Raw genomic sequence first — 25362 nt, 5'->3', positions numbered from 1 at the left:
GAGAAAGATGCTCTAGTGACAGAGACGGAGAAAGAGCAGTGAAAGGAAATGCAGCTGAACGAATACGCTGCGTGTTTTAACCTCAAGCGTTTTTGAAAAAAATTAAGAAACGCAATATGTGGCGGCCGGTGTTGAGTCTGTGGCGCACCGCCACAAATAAGTCTTTGTGTGGGAAACACTGGTATTAATTGAACAGGGGTGTATGGTATGCAGTATTGCAACAAAAAATATGGATTAGTTAAACCTGTATGTAGGAAAAAAAGACTCAATTTCTCATTGCTTCACAGAGTATTTCCACCTACAGCACCATCACATTCACCACTGTGGCAGCAGAATTGCCCTTAACTTGCTGGTAGTGTTGAGTTATGTGAACAGCTAAATTAGGTAGTTGGCTGGCTCAATCTCTCTGGGACTGAGCTATTTATTTCTTCAGTATATCTAATGAATGTGTAGCCATTGAAGAAGATGGAAGTTTGACGGAGTGGCAGTGTTTATGTGCTCAGCATCCCCTCTCAGCGGAGCCAAGGATGGGTATTGATACGGGCAGAAATACTGAACCCACATCACAGCAAACTTGTAAATACAACAGAAGTGAAGTTTCCCTCAACAGTCTGTAGGGAATGGAAGGAATAATAAAGTAGTACAGGGCAGAGCTAGAGTGGCTTTGCGGGTCATCTGTGATACTTAAACATGTACTTGCTAGAAGATAGGAGCTGGTATATCCAATACAGTATATGTCCCATCAGGGATGTGCACAGGCATTTTGAAGAAAAAATTCCCCCCAACAAAACCCATAATAGTGATAGGATTTAGACATTTAACCATTTTGAATGAAATAATTCATGTGATGCATTACTTTTATAATGTGTTCTTCTTGTTAAAACAAAATGTTATAAACTAACCACCAGCAGACATGCAGCTTAGTTTTCCTACCCAAATATTAGCATGTGATAACGGGCTGGTTGTCTGGTAGGCAAGCTAGCCGTCTGATTATTTCGGCTAAACATTGCAAACTGAGCCTGGATTTATGAAGATTTAAATTCATTTCATAAAACTTGATTGTTCGTTTGTTATACATTTCTACAACTTTAAACTCACCATTTCTGACATCACAAAGCAGTTTTTTCATCTACACAGAAGAAAACAACCGTGACCGTCTCTTAAGGGCAAAAAATGGAGGCTCAGGTGGTGGTAGCATGCAGTACCGCAGAGTAAACAGAATAGGGGACATACCCCCTCCCCCTGCCACTCTCGTTGCCCATAGGCTTATCGATTGGAACTGAATAAGGCTACTTTATGAAATGTTTCAGTTGGAAACTTTTTACATCTAGGTCTACATGAAATTCTGAAGTTGTTTAAATTGACTATTTATTTTCCCGAGGAGGGGCACTTTGACGCGAGGAGGGCAAATGGGCAGTTACCCGGGCAACCTTAGCCACAACCTGTGCGCGTCCCTGTGTCCCATAGTCAGTTGTTTAACCAAAGTGGGAACCCATCATTTTACAATGACAGGTTTGTTTACAGAGCAGCTGTCCACATACTTTTGGCCATATAGTGCAGTCATATTATGTGAGGCCAGAGCTCTATACTTTTGGGATAGTACCCAGTGACAGGCACACAGTATCTCTATCTCTTTTGACCCAATAGACATGCTTGAGTCCTGACGAGTGTGATGAGAATTTCGGGGGACATAGTAATCAGTGAATATCCACTAGATAGCCAAGCATGGTCTCCATTTCCATTATTGACAGAAGATTGACAGCAACTTTAAATGAGATGTGTTCTTCTCATGTCCTCCCTATCTCTTCATATACATGCAGGTTAAAATCCACTTAACTCCAGTCATGATTCAATCAGCTCCTAGTTTGATTCACAACCAACCACATGCAAGCAGGTCAAGCAGGGTTCCAGTATCTCCGTTACATATAAATAGGAACGTTCACAGAATGTGTGGACAAAAAGGAAAATGGGAAAGTTGTGTAGCATTCATTAGCATTCAATATATAGGATTGTGTGTTTTCATAATGGAATTACATTCCGGACCACTATGAATGCAGTGAAGCAGTAAAGAACACCTGTATGTTTGACTTGGAGACCAAGGTTTAATAGTAGAGCTTAGAAATGTCTCTATGTTTAGATAACTGACATTTATGATGGTGACATTAAGACTTTGTGCATTATAATAATCCTCTGATATGATCCCCATATGAGAATAGTCTCTCTGGTTTGTATAACTCTCTGTTGTAAACTGTTAAATAATGGGAGATATCTGGACCATTTGAGTATAAGTATGGGATTAACATTAAAATAAGCATAAAACTTAATTAAGGCCATAGGGAGGAAGACAGAGAGTCTCTGAAGTTGATGGCCATGTCTCTACATCCTCTCTGGGAGGATAGTGGAGAGGAGCAGATGGAGAGGTCTGGGCTGGCCGGGTCAGAAAGTAGACAGGCGGAGCTGTGAAGGGAGCAGGAGAATGGGTATGAAGAAATGGTTTTGCAGAACGGAGAGGGAGGGAGGAGGTAGTTTGTGGAAGTAAAGGAATGGAGAGTGAAGTCTAAGGAGGGCAGAGTAATATAGGCAGGTGGATGTGAGGTTAACAAAATGAGGGAGGGGTGATAGGTGAGGGGGAGATTGGGAGTTGACATAGTAAAAGCAAGTTATGAAGTGGACAGGTAGCTCGGACAGAGGGAGAGAGTAGGGAGTAGGAGAGAAAGCTGGATATGGGGAGGTGAGAGCAGTTTGGCGAGGAGAGAAGTAGCTACAGACAGGTGGGGCAGGGAGGCAGAGGGGGGCAGAGAGATGAGAGGGGGAGATGGTCACAGAAGGACAGTTCATAATTAGACAGCCCCCTGCTGCACCCCACTCAACTTCGACACCAATAAATTAGCACATTCATAAGCTTGACTAATTCCCTCCACCATCTGGTGTGTGATTTATCATGCACCTCTGGAAGGGAAGAAGTAAAGAATTTGAGGAGAACACTGATTTTAATAGATTAGTTTGTATGCTTGGGACATAAGAACAGAGGGACTCTTAGGTTTGAGGTCTGTTTGTTCAATAAGTATAAAGTCAATATTAATGTCTTTCTCATTTTCTTTAAGTAAGGTTTGGAAGGTTTATTTGCTGTCTAATAATATATAACATGTATTTCAAATAGTTGAACAAATGACACGTTGACTAACAGAACAGAAAAACAGGAAATAGCATTTTTTCCTCACCTTCATAAGCGATTTTGAATCCATGAGCGCTAACTGCAAAGTCACTGGTAAGCTGCAGTGAAAAAATAGACCCAGTACTTGTCACGGGAGAAGGGATTTGAAATCCAGTTAACCTGTTGAGAAAAGACAGAGTCTGCGGTCAAAGCAAAACACAATACCTCTGCAATCCCACTTGGCCTAAGAACCATCGTCACAGAACATTCTCCATAGTGTGAAAGATGTATGAGTCAGAAAGCTCCATTGTAACAGGCTGCTTCATAGGCCAAGACCAATAAGCTGTTTTCATTACATTGTAAAGATGATGTGTTGCTGACCATTCTTCAGTGGCAAATGCCAATTTTGCTTTGACCGTCTGAGTCGTATAAGCCAGCAGGGCCTTATGGTGAGAGAGTGTTGGACAAACACAGCATTGTTGCCTCGTATAGAGAAAGATGTGTGACTGTTACAATATACTGTAAGTTTGAATAAAATAATAGTAATAAACATCCTAATATACAAAAAAAGTATGCAATATACAATAATACACTAATACAATTACCTATACTAACCTTATCGACCTATACTAACCTAAAACAAGGCTTATACTAGCCTAAGACAAGACCTATACTAACCTAAGACAAGTGGGGTACAGTTAGTGCAATAGTGCAATATTGAGCTGAAAGTGACAGTGTGTTAAATGACTAGAGAGAAATGTATCAATGTAATGTGACCATTGAGAAATGTATCAATGTCCATATCGGTGTCCATTCAGAAGCCTGATGACCCTTGGGTAGAAACTATTGTCCAGTCTGCTTGTGCTAGACCGAATGCTATGGTCTCTAGCCTGCCAGAAGGCAACGGGATAAAAAGACGGACGGATGGGTGGTAACAGTCTCTTAGGATCCTGCCTGCCTGCCTGCTGATCCTACCACACTACGTAGAGCCTTGCGGTCCCTGTCTGTGCAGTTCCCTCTCTCTATAGTGCATCTGTAAAAGTTAGTGAGGATGACCGAGTCCATGCCAAATTTCTTCAATCTCCTCAAGAAGAAGAGGCGTTTCCGAGCTGCTTTGACCACGTCCGTGTGAGCAGACCAGGTGAAATCATTGCTGATGTTCACCCCTAGGAGCTGACCTTTTCCACTTTGGATCCGGTGATGTGAAGGGGTGCATGCTCCTCCTCCTACCGCCTCCAATAGTACACAATTATCTCCTTGGTCTTACTGACGTTGAGAGAGAGGTTATTGTCCTGACACCATGATATCAGGGTATCAACCTCCTCTCTGTAGGCTGACTCATCACTGCCACTGAGATGAGGCCCACAATGGTTGTGTTGTCAGCAAACTTAACAAGGAGGTTGGAACTGTGCGTTGCTGCACAGTCGTGCTTGAACATGGAGAACAGGAGAGAGCTGAGCACACAGCCCTGGGGGGTGCCTGTGTTGGTGATTAGTGTGGATGAGGTGCAATTACCGATTCGCACCACCTGTGGCCTCCCCGTCAGGAAGTTGAGGATCAATTTGCAAAAGGAGGCGCTTAGTCCCAGGTCCACAAGCTTAGAGACCAGTCTGGAGGGGATGATGGTGTTGAATGCTGAGCTGTAGTCAATGAAAAGCATCCTTGCATACTCATTCCCAGAGAATGTTTAATATGGGGAGAATTGTCACTCTCGGGAAACTTCCGGCTTCTGAACTGGTTGCACTCTGGTTCCATATGAGAGCACTCACCAGTGCAGAATGAATGGAGGTCTATGGAGCTATACCCCTCAAAATCCACTTTTCTCAGGATATAATTTTTTGTCTAGGAATTTGAACGTTGCATTTGAAAAGGGAAGCAAAGAAACTACACACAGCTGGGTGTTAAATGTACTTTTTTATTCTAAAAAATCTGCATTCATTAGCAGAATGCTAGAGTGTTATGGGCAACAACGACTCACCCTGTAAGAAATCGAAAGGACATAAATACACGTTCATCCAACTTTCGACTTATAATCCATGTTGAACTTGCAAAAACTGGAGATTGCTCAACAACAATCAGGCGAAAGAGACTAATTTAGCTGTCTAGCTCCATAGACTCCCATTCATTTTGCACTCATTGCCTCATGCCGGCGATCACCCCCAGTGGAACTCTGGTGGAACTGCAACCACATTTGGTACAGTGGAGCTTAATAGGGAGTGGACAGGCTCTCCCTAGACGGGCTCCGGTATTCCCTTTGTCCAGGTGGGAGAGAGCGGTGTGCATTGTCAGGGCAATGGCATTGTCTGTAGACCTGTATGCAAACTGCATAGGGTCCAGGGTACGAGGTAGCGAGGAGCTGATGATTGCTTTGACTTGCCACTCCAAGCACTTCATGACGACAGAGGTCAGTGCTATCGGGCGAGTCATTCATGCAGGTGACCTTGGTGTTCTTGGGCACAGGGACAATGGTGGTCCTCTTGAAGCAGGTGGGGAGTACAGACAGGCTGAGGGTTGAAGATGTCACTGAAGCCCAGCCCTTGAGGGCCCTACCTGATATGCCGTCTGTTCCAGGTGGCATGCGAGGGTTGATCTTTTTGAAGCAGTGCTTCACCTCAGCTACAGTTAATGTTGGCACGCTACTGGCTAGGCCTTCAGGTAGCTCCACTACAGGGGGGTCACAGTCCCTCTCAAAGCGAGCGTAAAAGGCATTCAGGTCGTCTGGCAGTAGGACAGAGGACTGGGTCTCATTGTAGCCTGTCCCTTTGTAGTCTGTAATGGCTTTAAGTCCACTACACATGCACCTGGTGTCAAAGCCATGGTAGCTGGACTCCACCTTGGTCCTGTAAGCCCTTTTCGCTACTTTGATGGCCTTCAGAAGGTCATATCTGGCCTTCCTGTACTGATCAGGGTCCCCAGAGTTAAAGGCGACAGACCGGGCTCTCAGCTTGGCCCAGACTGTGGCATCAACCCAGGGCTTCTGATTGGGGAAAGACCGGACAACCTTCTTGGGGACGATGTTATCAATGCAGTGATGAATGTAGCTGGAAACAGTGCCTGTGTATTCGTTTATGCCTCCTTCTGCTGCCTCCCTGAACATCAGCGGTGTCGAAACAGTCCTGGAGGGTCGCCACACTCTCGTCACTCCATAGGTGGACTAACCTCACAACCGTTCTGACCTGTTTAAGCTTTTGTTTTATATGCGGGGAGCAGAAGAATGGAGGTGTGATCAGCTTTACCAAAAGCAGGGCGGGGGAGGGGTTTGTAGCTGCCCTGGAATGTTGTATAACAAGGGTCCAGGTTCGGGTCTCCACGTGTGAAGAAGTCAATGTGCTGATAGAATTTGACGCGTGCATTTAGTTAGTCCATTTTGTTATCAATGGACTGAACATTAGCGATTAGGATGGTCGGAAAAGCAGGTTTGAAGCTCAGTTTCTGAGTTGGGACGAGGACTCCAGCACATCGGTCTCTCTTTCTCCTCCTTCGTCTAAAAAAAAGCGGCGGAACAAAGAGCCCGCTGCAGTCTGAGCACAAACTCCGGAAAGTGGAAGTCGACAAAACAACTTACAAACGCTAGCAAGACAAACAAAATGCTAGGTAATAGTGGAGCTCTCGTCAGTGCGGCCATACTGCAGGCGCACTGGCACCGGAGGCTTAAGCCATGTGTCTAGATGGCAACAGGCCATGTGAGAGAAGCATATAGAATTCTCCAGAAAGAAACATTGTGACCAATAGCAAGAATATTTGTAGCATCCACAATACAGAATTTCTGATTACAGTAAGTTCAAATGTAGTTTATTTCCATTAGTAATAAGTACAGGTGAATTGGAATTATTAAGTCCTACTCCACTTGACAATCCCTGGTGGTCTGTCTAAACCTATGATAAATAAGTAGTGCTGTCAAACGATTAAAATATTTAATCGCGATTAATTGCATGAATGTCATAGTTAACTTGCTATTAATCGCAATTAATCGCACATTTTTAAGTGTCCATTAATTTCTTTTTGTCCAATAATGTTTCTCATTTCAAAGCTCTTATCAACATGTAAAAGTGGATCGGATTGCTTAGTGCAAATGTTTTTTTTATTGAAAACAACATTGTAATTGCCTGGCTTTGACGAGGGGGCATAGAATTTGCATCAGTTGTGTGCTTGGCCATCAAGTGGTATTTCAGACTGGACGTGCTGCAATGACAGCTCAGTTCACAACAACGAAACACACGGATCACTTTGGTCTTGTCAATGGAACCATTTGGAATTCTGAATCTTATTGGCATCCATTTCGGCATCTCATGCTCGCCATCCACTCAAAACGTATATGTTAGCCTACTACTCTTTAGGCGGCTCTCAAGCCCAAACAAGTGTGTGCCTGTTGTTTTGTTTCCGGTCTAGCTTGATCCGGTGTGGTGTTGTAGTTTTTCCAACAGCATTTGAAAAAAACTACAAAGTTTGCTAGGCCAAAAAGAATGTTAATCTTGCGATAAAAAAATTGACCCCGTTAAAATGGGTTTGCGTTAACGCTGTTAATAACGCGTCTAACTGACAGCACTATAAATAAGTTATGAGTTACATTATTTTTTAACAAAATGTAGAATATAAGTCATTTAATAAATCAACAACTGAGAATAACCTAAGCCAAGAATAACAGCTAACAAAAACCTAACAATATGAACATGTAAGCAGTGCAAAGTGACTTGTATCATTTTGGTCAGATGGAGTTCTGTGGAGTGCAGTGGGTCCAGCTGGAGCAGGGAACGGTAGGGAGGCAGATACTTTAAGGGATGGGGGACAGGGGTGAGGAGTGGCTGGATGTGGTATAGTCCGGTAGGTGGTGTACAATGTACAAGGAAGCTTTTTTGATGCATTTTGAGAAGACTATTGAGTCACTATTTGATGACACGCTGTGGTGCCTTTGGTTGTGCCTCTCTTCTGGGTTGCCAAATCCACTGGGGGACTAATTACAGACAGAACAATGCATAACAATACACTGCCGTCCATCTGACTCCCAGAGGCATTTAACTGCCAATGTAAGGTTAGTAGAGGCTAGTACAGTACTGTCATTTGTTTAAATTCTGACACAATGGAAGATGACCTAGACTTAAATGTAATTGACCAGAGGGATTTTAAAACATGTTACCCCCAGCACCACAAACCATTGTTTTAGTCTACTATGTTTTAGCAAGGAGAAACTACAGATTTCACAAGTATATCCCTCTCTTACAAAACACAAGCACATAAAATTGTGTCATTGAACATCAATGAGCTGTTGTTTTGGCCACAGAAAGGATGAGGTGAACGTTTTTAATTTCTTTAAACAGTATCTTTAAGCCACATCAAAAAGCAAGCATTATTTTCCACTGTGGATGTATTTATTTATGTATTTATTTAGACTAAGACCTTGAGAAACTACAGATTTCACAAGTATATCCCTCTCTTACAAAACACAAGCACATACAATGGTGTCATTGAACATCAATGAGCTGTTGTTTTGGCCACAGAAAGGATGAGGTGAACGTTTTTAATTTCTTTAAACAGTATCTTTAAGCCACATCAAAAAGCAAGCATTATTTTCCACTGTGGATGTATTTATTTAGACCTGTTTTTTATTTGTACATGCTTTGATTTTACCACCTGCTATAGATTTGTATGTGCTTTCACTACTATCCCTTACGGAAAGAAAATATATTTACCAACATATGATTTGAAATACATTTTAATTTATTGTTAATATATTATTTTCCACAACATTGACCAATATATTATATATGGAAATACATGGGACAATATATTGATGATAAATATATTACTAATATATTATAAACTATAATATATATTCATGTAATATATTGCAGAATACAGCAATGATTGCCGTTTTCCATATATTGCAATATATGGAACATGAATATATAATATATGTGGTTATATATCCCAAAATATATGCAATTATGTATTCATAAATAACCACCATAATCTATGCCGCTTTATATGGGAAAATGTATGGGTAATTTTTGTAAAGATATAGTGTCACATGTATGCTTCATATATGGTAGAATATATTTTAAATATATGTAAAATTATATGGGAAGATATATTGTACAATGCATGTGTACATATATGAGAACATGCACATACAATGTACAGACATATATGGTAATATTTACATTTAGTAGACGATCTTATCCAGTGACTTACAGTAAGTACAGGGACATACCCCGAGGCAAGTAAGGTGAATTGCCTTGCCCAAGGACACAGCTTAATTTTTACGTTTCGGGAATCGAACCGGCAACCTTCTGATTAATAGCCTGATTCCCTAACCGCTCAGCCATCTACAAGACATTCTAAAAAGTAATCCAAATGGAATCCCAAATCAAACAGTACCACCTGCTAAGTGAAAATTTGCCCCCAAAAACGTAAATACCATAAGATTGACATTTATTTAGATATGCCTGAATTAGAGCTGTTTGAGCTTGGACCAAATGTGACTATGATTGCCATAGGACAAACATCTTATTTTGTTATTCAGTAACTGAACACTGCAAAGTTGGAATGGCTCAATTGGATGAGAAGTTGTGCTGCTAATCGAAAGGTTACAGGTTGAACTCCAGGCCTTGGCGCTTTTGTTTTTTACAAAACAGTTTCTAGTTTTCTGGGTAATCCCGGTGTAACTATCTATTATGTCAATTTTACAATATTTTGCCATTTTGAAGGAGGAATTCGCCATTGCTGCTTGCAGCTATATTTTTTACATATAATTCAAATGTATTCTACCATATATTAAACATACATGTGACACTATATATTTACAAATATATAATATATAATATATATAATATTTATATATTACAAATACATTTTCCCATATAAATCGGAAAACATTATGGTGGCATTTATAGATATAAAATTGCATATATTTTGGGATATATAAACACATATATTATATATTCATGTTGAATATGTTGCAATATATGGAAAACGGCAATCATTGCTGTATTCTGCAATATATTGCAATATATTACATTAATATATATTATAGTTTATAATATATTAGTAATATATTTATCATCAATACATTATCCCATGTATTTCCGTACAATATAATTATTAAATCCCATATATGGACATATATTGCCTAATATATCACATCATATTTTCCAATATACTGCAATATATTTTCCTTCTGTAAGGGATTTTGCTCAAGCCAAAACATGATGTTCCATTTCATGGCTGTGTGTTAGCATTGTATGATTTTTTTTTCTTCAGTATAGTTGTATAAAAAATGTACCTCCTCTGTTCTCTCCACTCTCCCCACCGCCTTCTCCACCACACCTGGGGCCCGTTCGTCGTAGGGGTTGAAGCTAAGCTAATCCATTGTCCCTTTAGCCCGTTAACATTAGCGAGCTAACTGAGAACCGCTAATATCGGTTCGTCGACGGCTGATCCGCATCCAAATCATGTGGTTAATTTCAATCAGGCTAAACTCATCTGGGCAAGTGCACGCGCACGTCCGACTACAAAAGGCAGGAAAGGTCGATCACCAAAACCGTGATTTTCTAACGGTACGATGGCAGGAAAGACTGGACTTAAAGAGAGAGCGGTGATATTCTCGCAATCAGAACAGCATTTAATAATAAGTCTCTATGAAGACTTCAGAGACGTAATCATGGCTAAGTCAAACACCGCCACCGCTGCCAGAGCAAGACAGGCAGCTTGGCAAAAAATTGCTGATAAACTAAATGCGTAAGTTTTGGGAAAATGTATAGGCTCATCTTTAGTGCCTCATTACCCCGATCAATCAGATCACATTTCTTTAAATGTGCCTGCTGGCAGTAGGCTTAATGGAAATTAATCATCGAATGAGATCTTGCTAGCGAAAATAATTGTCTCAACTCTTACAGAATAAGTTGGCCTAGATAAAACAAAGGCCAAAGATTATTTAATTGATACGAATTCATAGACACTTATGAGGATGTATGTACTGAAAGCGCTTATTTAACATGTACTATATATGTGCATATGCATGTATGTGTAGATGACCATATAGAAGTAGGAGTTTGAATGCATGTGCAAATCTGTGTATGGGCGGATTACAGTATGTACGTAGTATTATTCATAATCAGAAATTCAATCAATTGATGCAGTGAAAAGAAATTGTTGAGTCCACTTTAATCATTTTCAAAAATAATGATATGGTATGGTGTACTGTATGGTATGGTATGGTGTGATATGGTGAACACTGTCATATAATTATGAGTGCTTTCAAACCCCATGTAGTTGCAACCCAGCCACTAAGAGGACTTGGGAGCAAGTAAAAATAAAACATAAAAACATCATTCAGGCTGGTGAGTCATTACAATATGTGCCATGGTAATGTACTGAACAGCTTGTCAGTGTCATATCCTTCATATTTTAGCCAACAAGAAAAAGGCAGATATGGTTAAGACGGGGGGAGGACCCCAAGGTCCCGAGCTAACCCCTGCTGAGGAGCTGGCCCTGGCTAATAATAGGGGTAGGCCCATCATGCAGGGCATAGCTGGGGGCAGCTCCTCTGGAGAGGTGGTAGCAGGAGAGAATCCTTATGTCCAAGGTAGGTGCACTTCATTCTATGAGTTTCCTTCATAATTAGTCATTTGGTTAACCATAGTCACATTTTGCAGTGGCCGGAGGTTCGATCACACTCCTGCAGCCACCTCCCAATGTGTTGGTCGGGGGAGAGGAGCCCACTGATGTAAGTTGATATTGCTGCATCATTGTTTAATGATTCTAAACATGTTCATTGTGTGTGTCTTTTAAAACCGAAGGCACTTTCCCACAGTTCCTAATCATTCCTAATTCACTAACAGGAGGTCAGTCTAAACGATGAGGACACACTTTCTGCGTTCTCCAGCGATTTGGTAAATGCAAGTTGTGTCAACTAATACTCCTATCCCACTCACTCCTGCCACTCACTCCTGGCACTCACTACATCAATGCATTCTTTAAGGCAAATCCTGCTGGACCACGGCCTGATCTGGAGGAGCCTGGCCCCTCTCACTCTTTGGGAACTGGGGATAGGGGTGTGAGTTCTCATTAAATACCCTCACATTGTGAGGCCTGAATTTAGTTGGCATCTGACCACCACACTGAACAAGCTATGAATGGTTTGTCTTTTTTCCAGACTGACACTGAAGATGTGCGCACGCTTTACAAGCAATACTTGCGTGCCAAAATACATAACCTCCACTTGAGCTCAATCAAGTTGGATTTGGAGGTTAAATTGCTTAGACGGCAGCTGAATGTAAGTCTAACCCTGTAAAGCAAAGCTTTGGCTAAGTATTTGTGAGCTTTGCTATGAATTGGAACTAAACTGAAAATCATATTATTTGTGCACCTTTATTTACAGGATAACCAATAAAGGGGAAAAAAATAAAGGCTTTATTGTTACATTATTCTTCAGCATGTTCCTCTATTCAGAATGAATTGAATGAATAAGGATGCAAACTGCAGTGCATTGTGTGCAGGGGTCCCAGAGTCAGTGTGGTGCAGGGGGTTGTTTGTGAGCCCCTTGTTACATTTACATTTAGTCATTTAGCAGACGCTCTTATCCAGAGCGACTTACAGTAAGTACAGGGACATTCCCCCGAGGCAAGTAGGGTGAAGTGCCTTGCCCAAGGACACAACGTCATTTTGCACGGCCAAGAATCGAACCGGCAACTTTCTGATTACTAGCCCGATTCCCCAACCGCTCAACCACCTGACTCTTGTTTGTGAGTCCATTGGTTTTAATCGACCGCACACTTTTGCTGGATGGGAAGAGGTGGTGGCCAGGATGGGAAGGGTCAGCAATGATCCTGCTTGCTCTCCTGCTGGTCCTGGAATGGAACAGGTCAGGGTGGGACCAAATGATCTGCCGCAGTCTGCCTTGGTCCTTGGCAGTGGAGGTGCAAACCAGACTGAGTTGGGATGGACTCGATGATGGCTGAGGATGGACTATTAATGGGTAACTTAAAAGCAAAGAGGGTGGCTAACCATATATATGAAACATGCAAACATGAAGAACATGAAATGAGTCCAACATTACCCAAAGTCATCTGGACAGCTATCTGAAATGATGCTGGGCAATTATGTTCCTTGCAGCCATTCCAGACCGCTCATTTAGGTGGATCGGTTCCACATCGTCCTCAGGATGGGCCACAATCACTGGGACCCTCTCCCTCCTGAGTGTGGCCACATTGTGGAGCACAGCACATGCCACTGTGATTGGACAGGCCCTGTCCGGTTCCACCCTCAGCCCCCGCAGACAATTAAATCTGCCCTTTAGTAGGCCAAAAGTCATCTCTATCCGTGCCCTCGTTCTAGCGAGAGCACCGTTGAACCGCACTTCAGGGCCTGGGGCTGGCTCTGGATAGGGGGTCATGAACCAGGGCCTGCAGGCGTAACCCCTGTCTCCAATTAGGAGCCCATCGTAGTTACCTAGAATATGATATGAACAACGTTGGATCACCTCTACATAAAATAATCAATTTCTGAATGACATGAGATTTGCTATACCTTGCTCAAAGCTGTGGCATAATGTGGAGTCTCGGAATATCCGGGAGTCGTGGACAGACCCCGGCCACTTGACCTCAACATTCGTGATCAGGCAGTTGGAGTCACAGATCATCTAAGATGAATTGCAGTCAAGTCATGGGTATTGTACAGTACATGAATAGCTTACAGCAGGCAATTGCAAGGTCCATGTCTATTGTCAAAGACAAATGATTGTTTTAAGAACAATGTAATTTGAGGAAAATTATGTAATAAGTACCTGAACATTAAGGCTGTGAAAGCCCTTTCTGTTCACAAAATCGGCCTCGTTTGGCCCAGAGGGCTTTTTCAGGCGGATATGGGTGCAGTCCACTGCGCCAATGACATTAGGAAACTCTGCATAGTGATAAACTCCTTAATGAATAGTGATAGGAAGGCATTTTCATGAAATGGTACAATATTTATTTACTCAATTACCTGCAATTGCATAAAATCCCTCTTTGATGTCATTGACTGGGACATGGCCTGGGAATATGATGAATTTATTCATCAGCTGGTTGAGCGCCAAGTACACTTTCCTTACAGCAACGCATGTTGCGGCTTTGCCAATGTTTTCTGCATCGCCTACACTGTATAAAAATGTACCTGACGCAAAAAACCTCAAGGCTATGCACAGAGTCTGAAGCACAGTTAAAGCTCTGCTGCGGCGTGTGACATTTGCAATGTACGGCCCGAGAAGGTCTTGCAAATAAATGAGTCCTTGTCGGCTGAATCGATATCGCTCGAACAGGAACTCATCCGTGTGACATAAAGGATCTTGGCGATCGCGAAGAACTCTATCGGTATGAAAGGCTAATCGAACTAGAATAGCTCCTTCGTCAACTGGGTCTCTCAGAAATGGAGATGCCATTTTTTTTTCCGGGGGTGTGGCAAGCTTATCCAGCTACACTTATGTTAGCCTGCTCTCGAGCAGGTTAGTGCTAATGGATGTGTTACTATGGTGATTTATCTAAACTTGCTTCCACGAACCAAAAAGAGGGGCGTGTTTTATTTTAGCCTGAAAGTTAGCTCGCTAAACTGCTTAGCGAGCTACGACGAATACCCCCCTGCAGACAGTTTAATATCTATGGAGTTAGATGAGTTTCATAATTCACAAACAAACGTTGAAGTCCACATAGACACGTTAATCTGATAGGCTGCAGAGGATATCGTATAGAAAAAATGCATTTGTGAATCTAAGCACGTCAGAAAACTTGTGTTTGTCAGATTTGTAACTCGTGTTCTCCGATTTGTAACTCGTGTTCGTCAGGTTGCAAACAAATGTAATGGGGTCATTTATTTGTGAATTGTGTTACGTTTGTTTGTGAATTATGAAACTAATCTAACTCCATAAATATCCACTTCTTTCCTCTCCTTTCCTTTCTTTCCTCTACTCAATCTCCTGACTCTCTTTGTGCTGTTTCCAAACCACCATAACCTTCACCCTCTTATCCCTGGCTGATAGAGTCCCTCCACTTAGACAGAACTGCACTATGGGCTGCAGAGATAAGGTGGAGGAAATCCAGATTCCCTGACGACCTGGATTCCTGCCATTCCTTCCTGACTTATTTTATGACCACAACAACATCTGTCCTGGTGGTGACGGAGTTCCTAAACACAGCTAATTATCCTGGGCCCATCTGCAGCCTTCGACACAGTCAACAGTTGACTTGCTAAGGTCCACAGTCTGTGGGTTGCACAAGTATCTGCTGCCAACATAACGTATCTCAGATCCTCCAGCCATACATTTACATTTAGCAGACGCTCTTATCCAGAGCGACTTACAGTAAGTACAGGGACATTCCCCCGAGGTAAGTATGGTGAAGTGCCTTGCCCAATGACACAACGTCATTTAGCACTGCCGGAAATTGAACCGGCAACCGTCTGATTGAAAGCCCAATTCCCTAACCCCTGAGCCATCTGACCCCATACATACTGGAATACTGTTAAAACTATGCCTTTTTTATCCGTGATTTTCTAAATGTCGAAATCTAAATGAATAAATAACATACACCGATGTTATTTATGCCAATGGCAAGGTATTTAGGCCGAATCCCAATACTCCCCCTTACCCCTTTCCCTTCCCCCTAGCCCATAGTTTACCCCTAGCCCTTGGCCCTCGAAACTGAGGGTAAGGGCTACATATCCTGAAGAAATGGGATGCCACTTGGTTACAGGTACGTCATGTAGCATGTATCAATATCACCATAGCAAGTAGTGTTATGCACTGATATTAAACGAAATTCGCTGCTAATGGAGATGACTTAAAACTGTAGACATGCTAGTCAAAGAAATGCAGGACTGTTGTGCAATTCAGCATTGTAACATTAGCGTACAAAACTAGTTATTTTTAGAAACGTTTCAATTAGGAAAATGGTTGCAAATATATGTTCAGGACTGTATATAACCCAAAACAAGACTGTCATAATTTTTTTAATCAATTAATTAAGCCGAAAATATTACATTTATTGGACTCTCTGGATTATCTGGCTGCCATTGTTGCCAGTCGCGCAGTATTCACATAGCCCTAGGTTTCAAGTAAGCTCCCGATCTTACTTGGTTTTAAGGGGTGTATACCCCTTTGTCTTAGCCCTACCCCTAGCTCAAAAAGAGTATTGGGACACCACTAGCTCTCACGGGAACGTGCAAAACTAAGGGGAAGGCGTAAGGGGGAGTATTGGGATTCAGTCTTACTTATATCTGGTATTTGGTTTTTACAGTATGACTACTACTGTGTCATGGCTCAGGACAGGATGGCCAGTACTCAATCCACCACTTGCATTAGCTGAACTTTCAAGGGACCTAAAATAACAACATATAAGCTGATTCATTCATTATTTAGTAAGCACGAATACCAAAGCAAATACAGACTAAATGCATAAGCCACTTCAGCCTACAGCTTCACCAGCACAAACCAAGTCTGCAAAGTCAACACAGTACACAATTATACTGAAACACAACATAATAAGTTTACCCTGTTGCCATTCTAGAATTTGCGCCACCCTAATGCCGGTGTTGGTAGGCTACAATCCAGGCTGTCTGTATGAGGCACTTTGGCTCCTGGTGTTTAGCCCCAGCAGCGCTTGAATCACTATCACTCCATTGCTGATGATTGTCTAGACAGGGGCAGCACTTCCAAACACCTGAACACACTACATCAGTTTTGAGAACCTGTCACATCCATCCTCCAAATGATTAGGCCAGCTCTGGCCTCCGAGGGACATCGACGTTTTCCTTTTTCTGTCTCTCTCACACAAAGTGTGTAGTACAAACACTACTTAGGAATGGTTTGCTGAACCCAATGCTAGTTTCCTCAAGGAAAACAATGACTCTTGCTTAGAGACTTGTTGCTCTTGTTGGTTAGTGGATTTAAACTGTTGTATTCGCTGCAAAATATTCTATTTTAGTTAATCCTATTTTACTTGTATTTTTTTTATTGTTGCTTGCCTTTCCACAGGTACACTTGTACTTAGCGATTCATGTTGTTTAATTGTAACTTGCTTAACTACATTGTCTTATGGTTCTTCCCTTTGGCACTTATTTTTTGATTGTTCACAATGTGGGCTTCTTGTTTTGGCTTCCCGCAATGCTTGGGGCTTCTTGTTGTTGTTATCAGTGACCTATGCACTTTGTAAAGCACTCTCTTGGAAGTCGCTTTGGATAAAAGCGTCTGCAAATGAATACATGTAAATGTAAAGTCATACCTTCCTTCTCATTATGACACAGAAATATTGATATTATTTGCCTGTAGTACAGTGAAACATGCCCTGTTCGTGGTTTACAAAGTGACTATCCATTTTGATGGAAGTTGGAATAAAAAGAAACAATCAAGGTGGTCTAGATCTCTAATACAAGGTGGCCCACACAGACGATCTGGACTCATCTCATTTGGATCTTATCTGTCATTCTGTACGGACAAGCATAAATCTGAGATTCAGAACAGATTTTCTCAGATCTAGAGACTGAACATGTTGACAATCTCAGTCCATCTTAGATTTGGTCAGATTCTTTGTGTAAACGGGTTTGAATCAAAGACCAACTGATGGAACACATAATAGCCAACCGGCAACTATGTTTCCCCAGAACTTCCATGCCCTGAAGTGTGTGTGTTGCTCCTGGTATGCCTCAACGCTAACAGAAAAACAGTCTTCTTAATGGGATATCAAACTAAAATGTTGCTTGACAATGATGATAATGTCAGGACCAGACAAAGAGAAGACAAATTAACTGTATGTTGGTCAGGGGACCCATGTTTTCTGATTGTTCCCAAAGGCTACTCCAATAGGAACATGAAGATCAAGTCACTTAAATATCCCATAAATTGGGGGTAACATGCAACCCAGCTACCTATTGGTTAAATGGGTAGTTAGCAATGTCAGTCAAATACATTTAACACAGATTATCCTACAGTTATGCAACTGAATCAGAAACAACTTTATTCACCATGTAAATTTGCACAAACAATGAATTTACTATGGCAGGGATGTATATTCGGTAAACATGTAGTTTGAAATAGAAAATGTAGAAAATGTAAAAAGTTGCAAATTAACAACAGTATCTAAATAATTCCAGCCAATACTATACAATGTAAAAAATGTAATATAAAGAAGAGTGCAACATGGTTGGTGCAAAAATTGTGCAATGTACAGTAAAGTAAAAGGTGGATTTTATGAGAGTGCTAATGACAGTTGGGAGTTCTGGGCCTTATTGATGAGGCCAGCTGCAAATGGAAAGAAACTGTTCTTGTGGCTTGAGGTTTTGGTCGTGATGGACTGCAGCCTCTTACCGGAGGGGAGTGGCTGGAACAGTGTGTGTCCAGGGTGGGAGGAGTCAGCCACAATCTTTCTTGCTTGTCTCAGGGACATAATTCAAACAGATTGCAGCCGATCACCTTCTCAGCAGTGCGGATGATACGCTGCAGTCTGCTCTTGTCCTTGGCAGTGGCAGCAGCGTACCAGACGGTGATGGAGGAGGTGAGGATGGACTCAATGATGGCTGTGTAGAAGTGCACACATTGTCTTTGGCAGGTTGAACTTCTTCAGCTGCCGCAGGAAGTACATCCTCTGCTTTGCTTTCTTGGTGAGGGAGCTGATGTTCAGTTCCCACTTGAAGTCCTGGGAGAGGATAGTGCCGAGGAAGCGGAAGGACTCCACAGTGTTGACTGGGGAGTCACACAGGGTGATGGGGTTAAGTGGGGCTTGGTTCACAACCATCTCCACTGTCTTTAGAGCGTTTAGCTCCAAGTTGTTCTGGCTGCTCCAGGTCACCAGGTTGTCAGCTTTCCAGCTGTAGTCAGAGTCATCCCTGCCAGATATGAGCCCAATGAGGGTGGTGTCATCCGCCAACTTCAGGAGTTTGACGGACTGATCACTGGAGATGCAGCTGTTGGTGTACAGGGAGAAGAGCAGAGGGGATAAGACGCAGCCCTGAGGGGATCCAGTGCCAATGGACAGGGAGTCACAGACATGTTTCCCCAGCTTCACGCACTGCTTCGTGTTGGACAGGAAGTCAGTGATCCACCTGCAGGTGTAGTGAGGCACGTTAAGCTGGGAGAGCTTGTCCTGTGGCAGAGCCGGGATGATGGTGTTGAAACCATAGCTGAATTCCACAAACAGGATCCTGGCGTAGGATCCTGGGGAGTCCAGGTGCTGGAGGTTGAAGGGGAAGGCCATGTTAAAGATCCTGTAAAGTGGAATTAAAAATGAGTTTTAAGTTCATTAAACCACAGAAGAATGTATTGTTAACCACCCATCCAAATTCAAATGAAAAAACCCCGCCAACAAGTATGTTAAATTAGGCTTTGAAATTGTGAGAAAATCAGCAGTCTCCTCTGCTTAAGACTGGGGGGGGCGTGTCGCCTGAAGAAGTGGAATCTCCGCCCTTTCAAATTTATAACAGCAACGCTAGCTAAATCAATTGCAGATATCAGAAGTGTTTATGTATTAATTACTTTGTCTTTTTATTGTACCAGCTGAGTAACAGAATGCAACCTGACGTAGATAGGTCGCTGGGACTAGATTGGTAGGGTTTTGGCTCCGCCCATACAAAACTTGAGCTGAAAACGGAAGAGAAACTGTTCCACGGTTTTCGCGCTTTGCACATGCTTTTAGGAACTCATTTCACACGTATATAATGTACTGAGAAGCAAATCATGGAATTTGCTAAACAGGATCTTTAATGTTGCGTGTATGGACTAATGTGAAAGGACTGTTGTCACATCCCGGCCTACTCCCTAGGTCATGTCTTGTTTTTTTTTGTGTACTCACCTCTCCTCTCATTTCAATGTCTCCTACCCTGCCTGTGATTGACCTCCCCAGCCCTGATTGACAGCACCTGTAGTTTGTCTTTGTACCTCATGTCAGTCTTCTGTATCCAGTAAAAACCTTTGTGAATATTCTGAGTCGTGCTTTTGAGTCCACCACCTATCGCCGTTACAGTACAAACTAGCCAGTTATGGACTCAGCCGACTCCGACCCTGTGCGCGCTGCGCTTCAAGTCCAAGCGAAACGGATAAATCAGCAGGAGGTGCAGCTCAGCTCGTTCTGCACCGGAGTAAGGGAGATGTCTTCACGCCATTAGATCTTCCAGGCCTCCATCAGCAGCCAGGTGGGCCACCTCTCTGACCGCCTTGAGCGTGTACTGCAGCGGCTCGACCCACCTGTTCGTGAGCCGTTGTGAGCGACAGAGCCGGAGAGGGTTTCTCCAGTCCCTGCTCCAGTTGGAGTCACTGCAACGCAAACCCCGTTGACGCACATAGCTAACCCCAAACCTTTCTCCGGAGACATGTAAGCCGTTCCTGGTCCAATGTGAGCTGCACTTTGAACTGCGGGCGGTCTCGTTTCCGACGGAGCACTCCCAAGTAGCGTTGATCGTCTCCTTCCTCACCGGCAGAGCGAGGGACTGGGCTACGGCAGAGTGGGCAAGGGATTCCCCGTTCTGTCACTCAGTCCCGCGTTTCACCCAGTCGCTTCGTCAAATTCGTCACACACCCCCTGGTCAGGAGGCAGCTAGGGCACTGATGAGTGTACGTCAGGGTAAGCGTTGAGTCTCAGACTATGCCATTGAATTCCACACCTTGGCGGCTGATAGTAACTGGAATCCTGATTTGCTGTTTGATGCTTTTCTGCATGGATTATCCGAACCGCTAAAAGACCAGTTGGTCCCTCTGGACCTACCCCCCGACTTGGACTCCCTCGTCGCTATGGCAATCAGGATCGACACTCGGCTCCAGGAGAGAGGTCCAAGGCCATGGTTGCATCACAGGCACAGAAAGGGCAGTCCGAGCAGTTTCCTTCCTGGCGTTTACCGGCCAGAGTGATGCCTGTGGGGGGATCCCCACGCTGCTGAGCACACCGGCGACCCACAAGGCAAGCAAACAGCTTGACCTCGTCCTGACACGTAACTGTATCACTGACTTAACCCTTTGTAACCCCACTGCACATTTCTGATCACTACTTTAACCAATTATCTGTCTCTCTCCCTCCAACCCCTCCCACCTCCCCTCCCCTCGTAATTTTCTGGCGCAACCTCCGCTCCCTATCCCCCTCCCATTTCTCCTCTATTGTAACATCTTCCCTCCCTTCCATTGACGAGTTCTCGTCCCACCCCACTAACACTGCCACTGACACCTTGTTAACCACTTTAACTGCATCACTTGACTCTCTCTGTCCCCTGTCAACCAGGCCTGCACAATCTTCTCCCTCCTGCCCGTGGCTTACGGCAGGTATCCGTGAAGAACGGTCCACCATTCGAGCAGCTGAAAGGAGATGGCGCAAGTCCAAAGACGGTCTGGACCTTGATAAGTATCACTCCCTCCTTAAATCCTTCTCTTCTCACATAACTAGTGCTAAAACCCTCTACTTTCTTAACAAAATTGATTCTGCTTCTAACCCCCACAAACTTTTCTCTACCTTCTCCACCCTTCTTAACCCACCTCCCCCACCCCCTCCCTCCACCCTGACAGCAGACGACTTCTCCTCCTTCTTTGAGAAAAAAGTCGCCAACATTAGCAGTCGGTTCCCTAAACCCACCTTTCCTACCCCCTCACCCTCCATGACTGACCCAACTAAATGTCTAAACTCTTTCTCTCCCCTGTCCGAGGCAGAGCTCTCTGACCTCATTCTCTCTCATCGCCCCACCTCCTGTCCCCTTGATCCTGTCCCCTCCCCTCTCTTTCAAACCATCTCCCCCTCTATCATGACTTTTCTGCTCCATGTTCTAAACTCCTCTCTTACCTCTGGCACCTTCCCCTCTGCCTTCAAACAGGCCAGAGTTACCCCTCTACTCAAAAAACCCTCCCTTAACCCTGCCGTCCTCCAGAACTGCAGACCGGTATCACTGTTACCCTTCTTTTCTAAAACAATTGAACGTGCTGTATTTAACCAACTGTCTAAGTTTCTTTCTCAGAACAACCTGCTTAACCCCAACCAATCGGGCTTCAAGACCGGCCACTTCACAGAGACTGCCCTCCTTTCAGTCACCACTGCCCTCCAGTCTACCAGAGGGGCTTCAAGGTCATCCGTCATCATTCTGCTGGACCTTTCTGCAGCGTTTGATACGGTTAACCACCAGATCATGCTCTCCAGACTTTCTGAGACGGGCATCACTGGCACTGCACTCCAGTGGATCTCATCCTACCTGTCGGGAAGATCCTACCAGGTCTCCTGGGGAGGCAAACTGTCTGACCCTCACCAGCTCTCCACTGGTGTCCCACAGGGCTCCGTCCTTGGACCCCTCCTCTTCTCTCTGTACACCACCTCACTTGGACCAATCATCACCTCCCATGGCTTCTCCTACCACTGCTACGCTGACGACACGCAGCTGTACCTGTCGTTCCCCCCGACCCTCCGGGGATCTCAGTTAGGATTGAGGCCTGCCTCGCAGACATCTCCGCCTGGATGACCGAGCACCACCTCCAGCTGAACCTCGCCAAAACAGAACTTCTCATTATTCCGGCCAAACCCTCCATCTCCCACAACCTCTCAATCACCCTGGGATCTGCGACGGTGACCCCCTCATCCTCTGCCAGGAACCTTGGGGTTACCATGGATGACGAGCTCTCCCTCACGGCCCACATTGCTGCGGTCTCCCGGTTGTGTAGATTCACCCTCTACAGCATCCGGAAGATCAGGAGATACCTATCTGAGCACTCCACCCAGCTGCTTGTCCAAGCACTTGTCTTCTCCAAGTTGGACTACTGCAACTCGCTGCTCGCCGGTCTCCCAGCATGCGCAACCCGCCCTCTTCAAAGGATTCAGAACGCGGCGGCCCACCTGGTCTACAATCTACCCAGACGCTCCCACGTTACCCCGCTCCTCATCTCCCTCCACTGGCTACCCATAACGGCCCGCATCAGATTCAAGACCCTGGTACTGACCTTCCGAGCAGTGAACGGGACTGCACCCGACTACATCAAGTCTCTCCTGCAGCCTTAAACCCCCACCCGCCACCTACGGTCTTCTTCAGACAACCGCCTGGTGGTCCCACCGTTCAAGACCGCCCAATCCCAACACAAGCTCTTCTCCTGCCTGGCCCCCCAGTGGTGGAATCAACTCCCCACCTCCATCAGAGACACAGACTGTCTCTCCACCTTCAAGAGAAGGCTCAAGACGCACTTGTTCCGGGAGTACAACGGTACTTAGGAATGGTTTGCTGAACCCAACGCTGGTTTCCTCAAGGATCACAATGACTCTTGCTTTGACTGTTGCTCTTATTTGTTAGTGGTAGCTGATTTAAACTGTTTTCTATTTTAGTTAATCCTATTTTTATTGCTTTCCTACAGGTACACTTGCACTTAGAGTTTCATGTTGTTTAATTGTAACTTGTTTAACTACATGCTCTTATGGTTTCCTCCCTTTAGCACTTATTTTTTGGTTGCTCACAATGTGTACTTGTTTTGGCTACCCGCAATGCTTTGGGGTTATCTTGTTGTTATTATTAGTGACCTATGCACTTTGTAAAGCTCTCTCTTGGAAGTCGCTTTGGATAAAAGCGTCTGCTAAATGAATAAATGTAATGTAAATGTAAATCCCATCCACCCCCTACGACGTCGGAGGAGCCGATGCAGCTGGGAAGGGCTAGGCTGTCCACCGACGAGCGCCAGCGCCACATGCGGGAAGGGAGATGCATGTATTGCGCTCAGTTGGGCCACTTTGTTTCTTCCTGCTCGTCAAAAGAGCAGGCTCACCAGTGAGAAGAGGAGCACTGGTGAGCCGAACGTTTTCTTCCAACAGATTCCCTCGTCTCCTCACACAGGCCCGGCTGGTAGCACCTTCAAGAACCCTTTGTCATCCTGTGTTAGTGGACTCGGGGGCAGATAAAAGTTTCATGGATGTTGGGTTGGCCTAAAGACTGGGGCTCGATCTAGTCCCTTTGCAAGAGCCGTTAGAGGTGAATGCTTTGGATGTTCCTCTGCTTTGCAAGATAACCCAGCGCACTGCCCCCCCTTCAGCTCCTCATGGCTGAGAATCACACAGAAGAAATTGTTTTTCATATCTTCAGTTCCCCCGGTGCAGCCTCTCATCCTAGGTTTACCCTGGCTTGTTAAGCATAACCCTAACATGAATTGGGCTACCAGCGAGGTAACCAGCTGGGGAGAGGGGTGTGCTCATGCCTGTATCCGTCGGGACCCCGTTTCCGACTGCCCAGACTCCCCTGTCTTTCCGTTGCCTGCAACTCCTGAGTCCCCAGTCTCCTCTCCTCTCTTGCCATCTTTGGACTCCGACTTCTCCGACCTTTTCCAAGGTTCCCTCCTGCTACTTGGACCTCAAGGAGGTATTCAATAAGTCTCGGGCCACTGCTCTGCCACCTCACCGACCCCTATGACTGTTGCATTGATCTGCTGCCAGGTACCATGCCGCCCAGGGACGCCTCTACTCCCTGTCTGCTCCTGAGACTGCGAACATGAAGGAATACATTGAATCCTCATTGGCAGCTGGAATCATTCGCCCCTCTTCCTCTCCTGCTGGGGCCGGCTTCTTTTTCGTGGGGAAAAAGGACAAGACGTTACGCCCCTGCATTGACTATCGTGGACTGAACGCCCTAACTGTCAAGAACAGGTACCCACTCCTTTCTTCTGCATTGTATTTACTGCAAGGTTCTAAGATCTTTACCAAACTGGACTTGCGCAATGCCTACCATCTGGTGAGGATGAGAGAGGGAGACGTGTGGAAGACTGCGTTTAACACTCCCAGTGGGCACTACGAATATCTTGTGATGCCTTTCGGTCTCACCAACGCTCCTGCCGTATACCAGGCCCTGGTGAACAATGTTCTGAGAGACTTCCTTGACCGCTTTGTTTTTGTTTACCTAGATGATATCCTCATCTTCTCTCCTAACACCGAGGTACACACTCAGCACGTCCGTCTGGTCCTACAGCGTCTTCTCCACAACAATCTTTTTGTGAAGGCAGAGAAGTGTGAATTTCATGCTCCTACGGTCACGTTCCTGGGCTACGTTGTTTCTGAGGACAGTGTCCACATGGATCCCTCCAAGGTCAGTGCAGTGGCTGAATGGCCCAAGCCCACAGATCGTAAACAGGTCCAAAGTTTTCTGGGGTTTGCCTATTTTTATAGACGGTTTATCCGCAATGTCAGTACCATTGCAGCCCCATTGGATGCACTGACGTCTCCTCGTGTGAAGTTCCTGTGGTCTCCTCAAGCGGAGGACTC

General features: G+C 44.4%; 1 protein-coding gene and 1 pseudogene across 1 annotated transcript in view; one reads left to right on the top strand and one right to left on the bottom strand.

Annotated features, from left to right (window-relative positions):
• The window catches only part of LOC146300657 (CUB and sushi domain-containing protein 3-like), a 238536-nt gene that overhangs the window by 149825 nt on the left and 63349 nt on the right, over window positions 1–25362 (bottom strand). Inside the window, exon 3 of the mRNA XM_084709773.1 lies at window positions 3222–3334. Coding sequence (XP_084565899.1) covers window positions 3222–3334 — 113 coding nt within the window. The remainder of the gene's footprint in view (window positions 1–3221; window positions 3335–25362) is intronic.
• On the top strand, window positions 11355–12443 carry LOC146300660 (uncharacterized; annotated as a pseudogene).

This window comes from Hypomesus nipponensis, chromosome 2 (genome assembly GCF_054491055.1).
Source record: "Hypomesus nipponensis isolate SF chromosome 2, ASM5449105v1, whole genome shotgun sequence".
In the NCBI taxonomy this organism is placed as follows: domain Eukaryota; kingdom Metazoa; phylum Chordata; class Actinopteri; order Osmeriformes; family Osmeridae; genus Hypomesus; species Hypomesus nipponensis.
The sequence above is the reverse complement of the archived record's forward strand: the minus strand, read 5'-3'. Positions and strand labels throughout refer to the sequence as shown.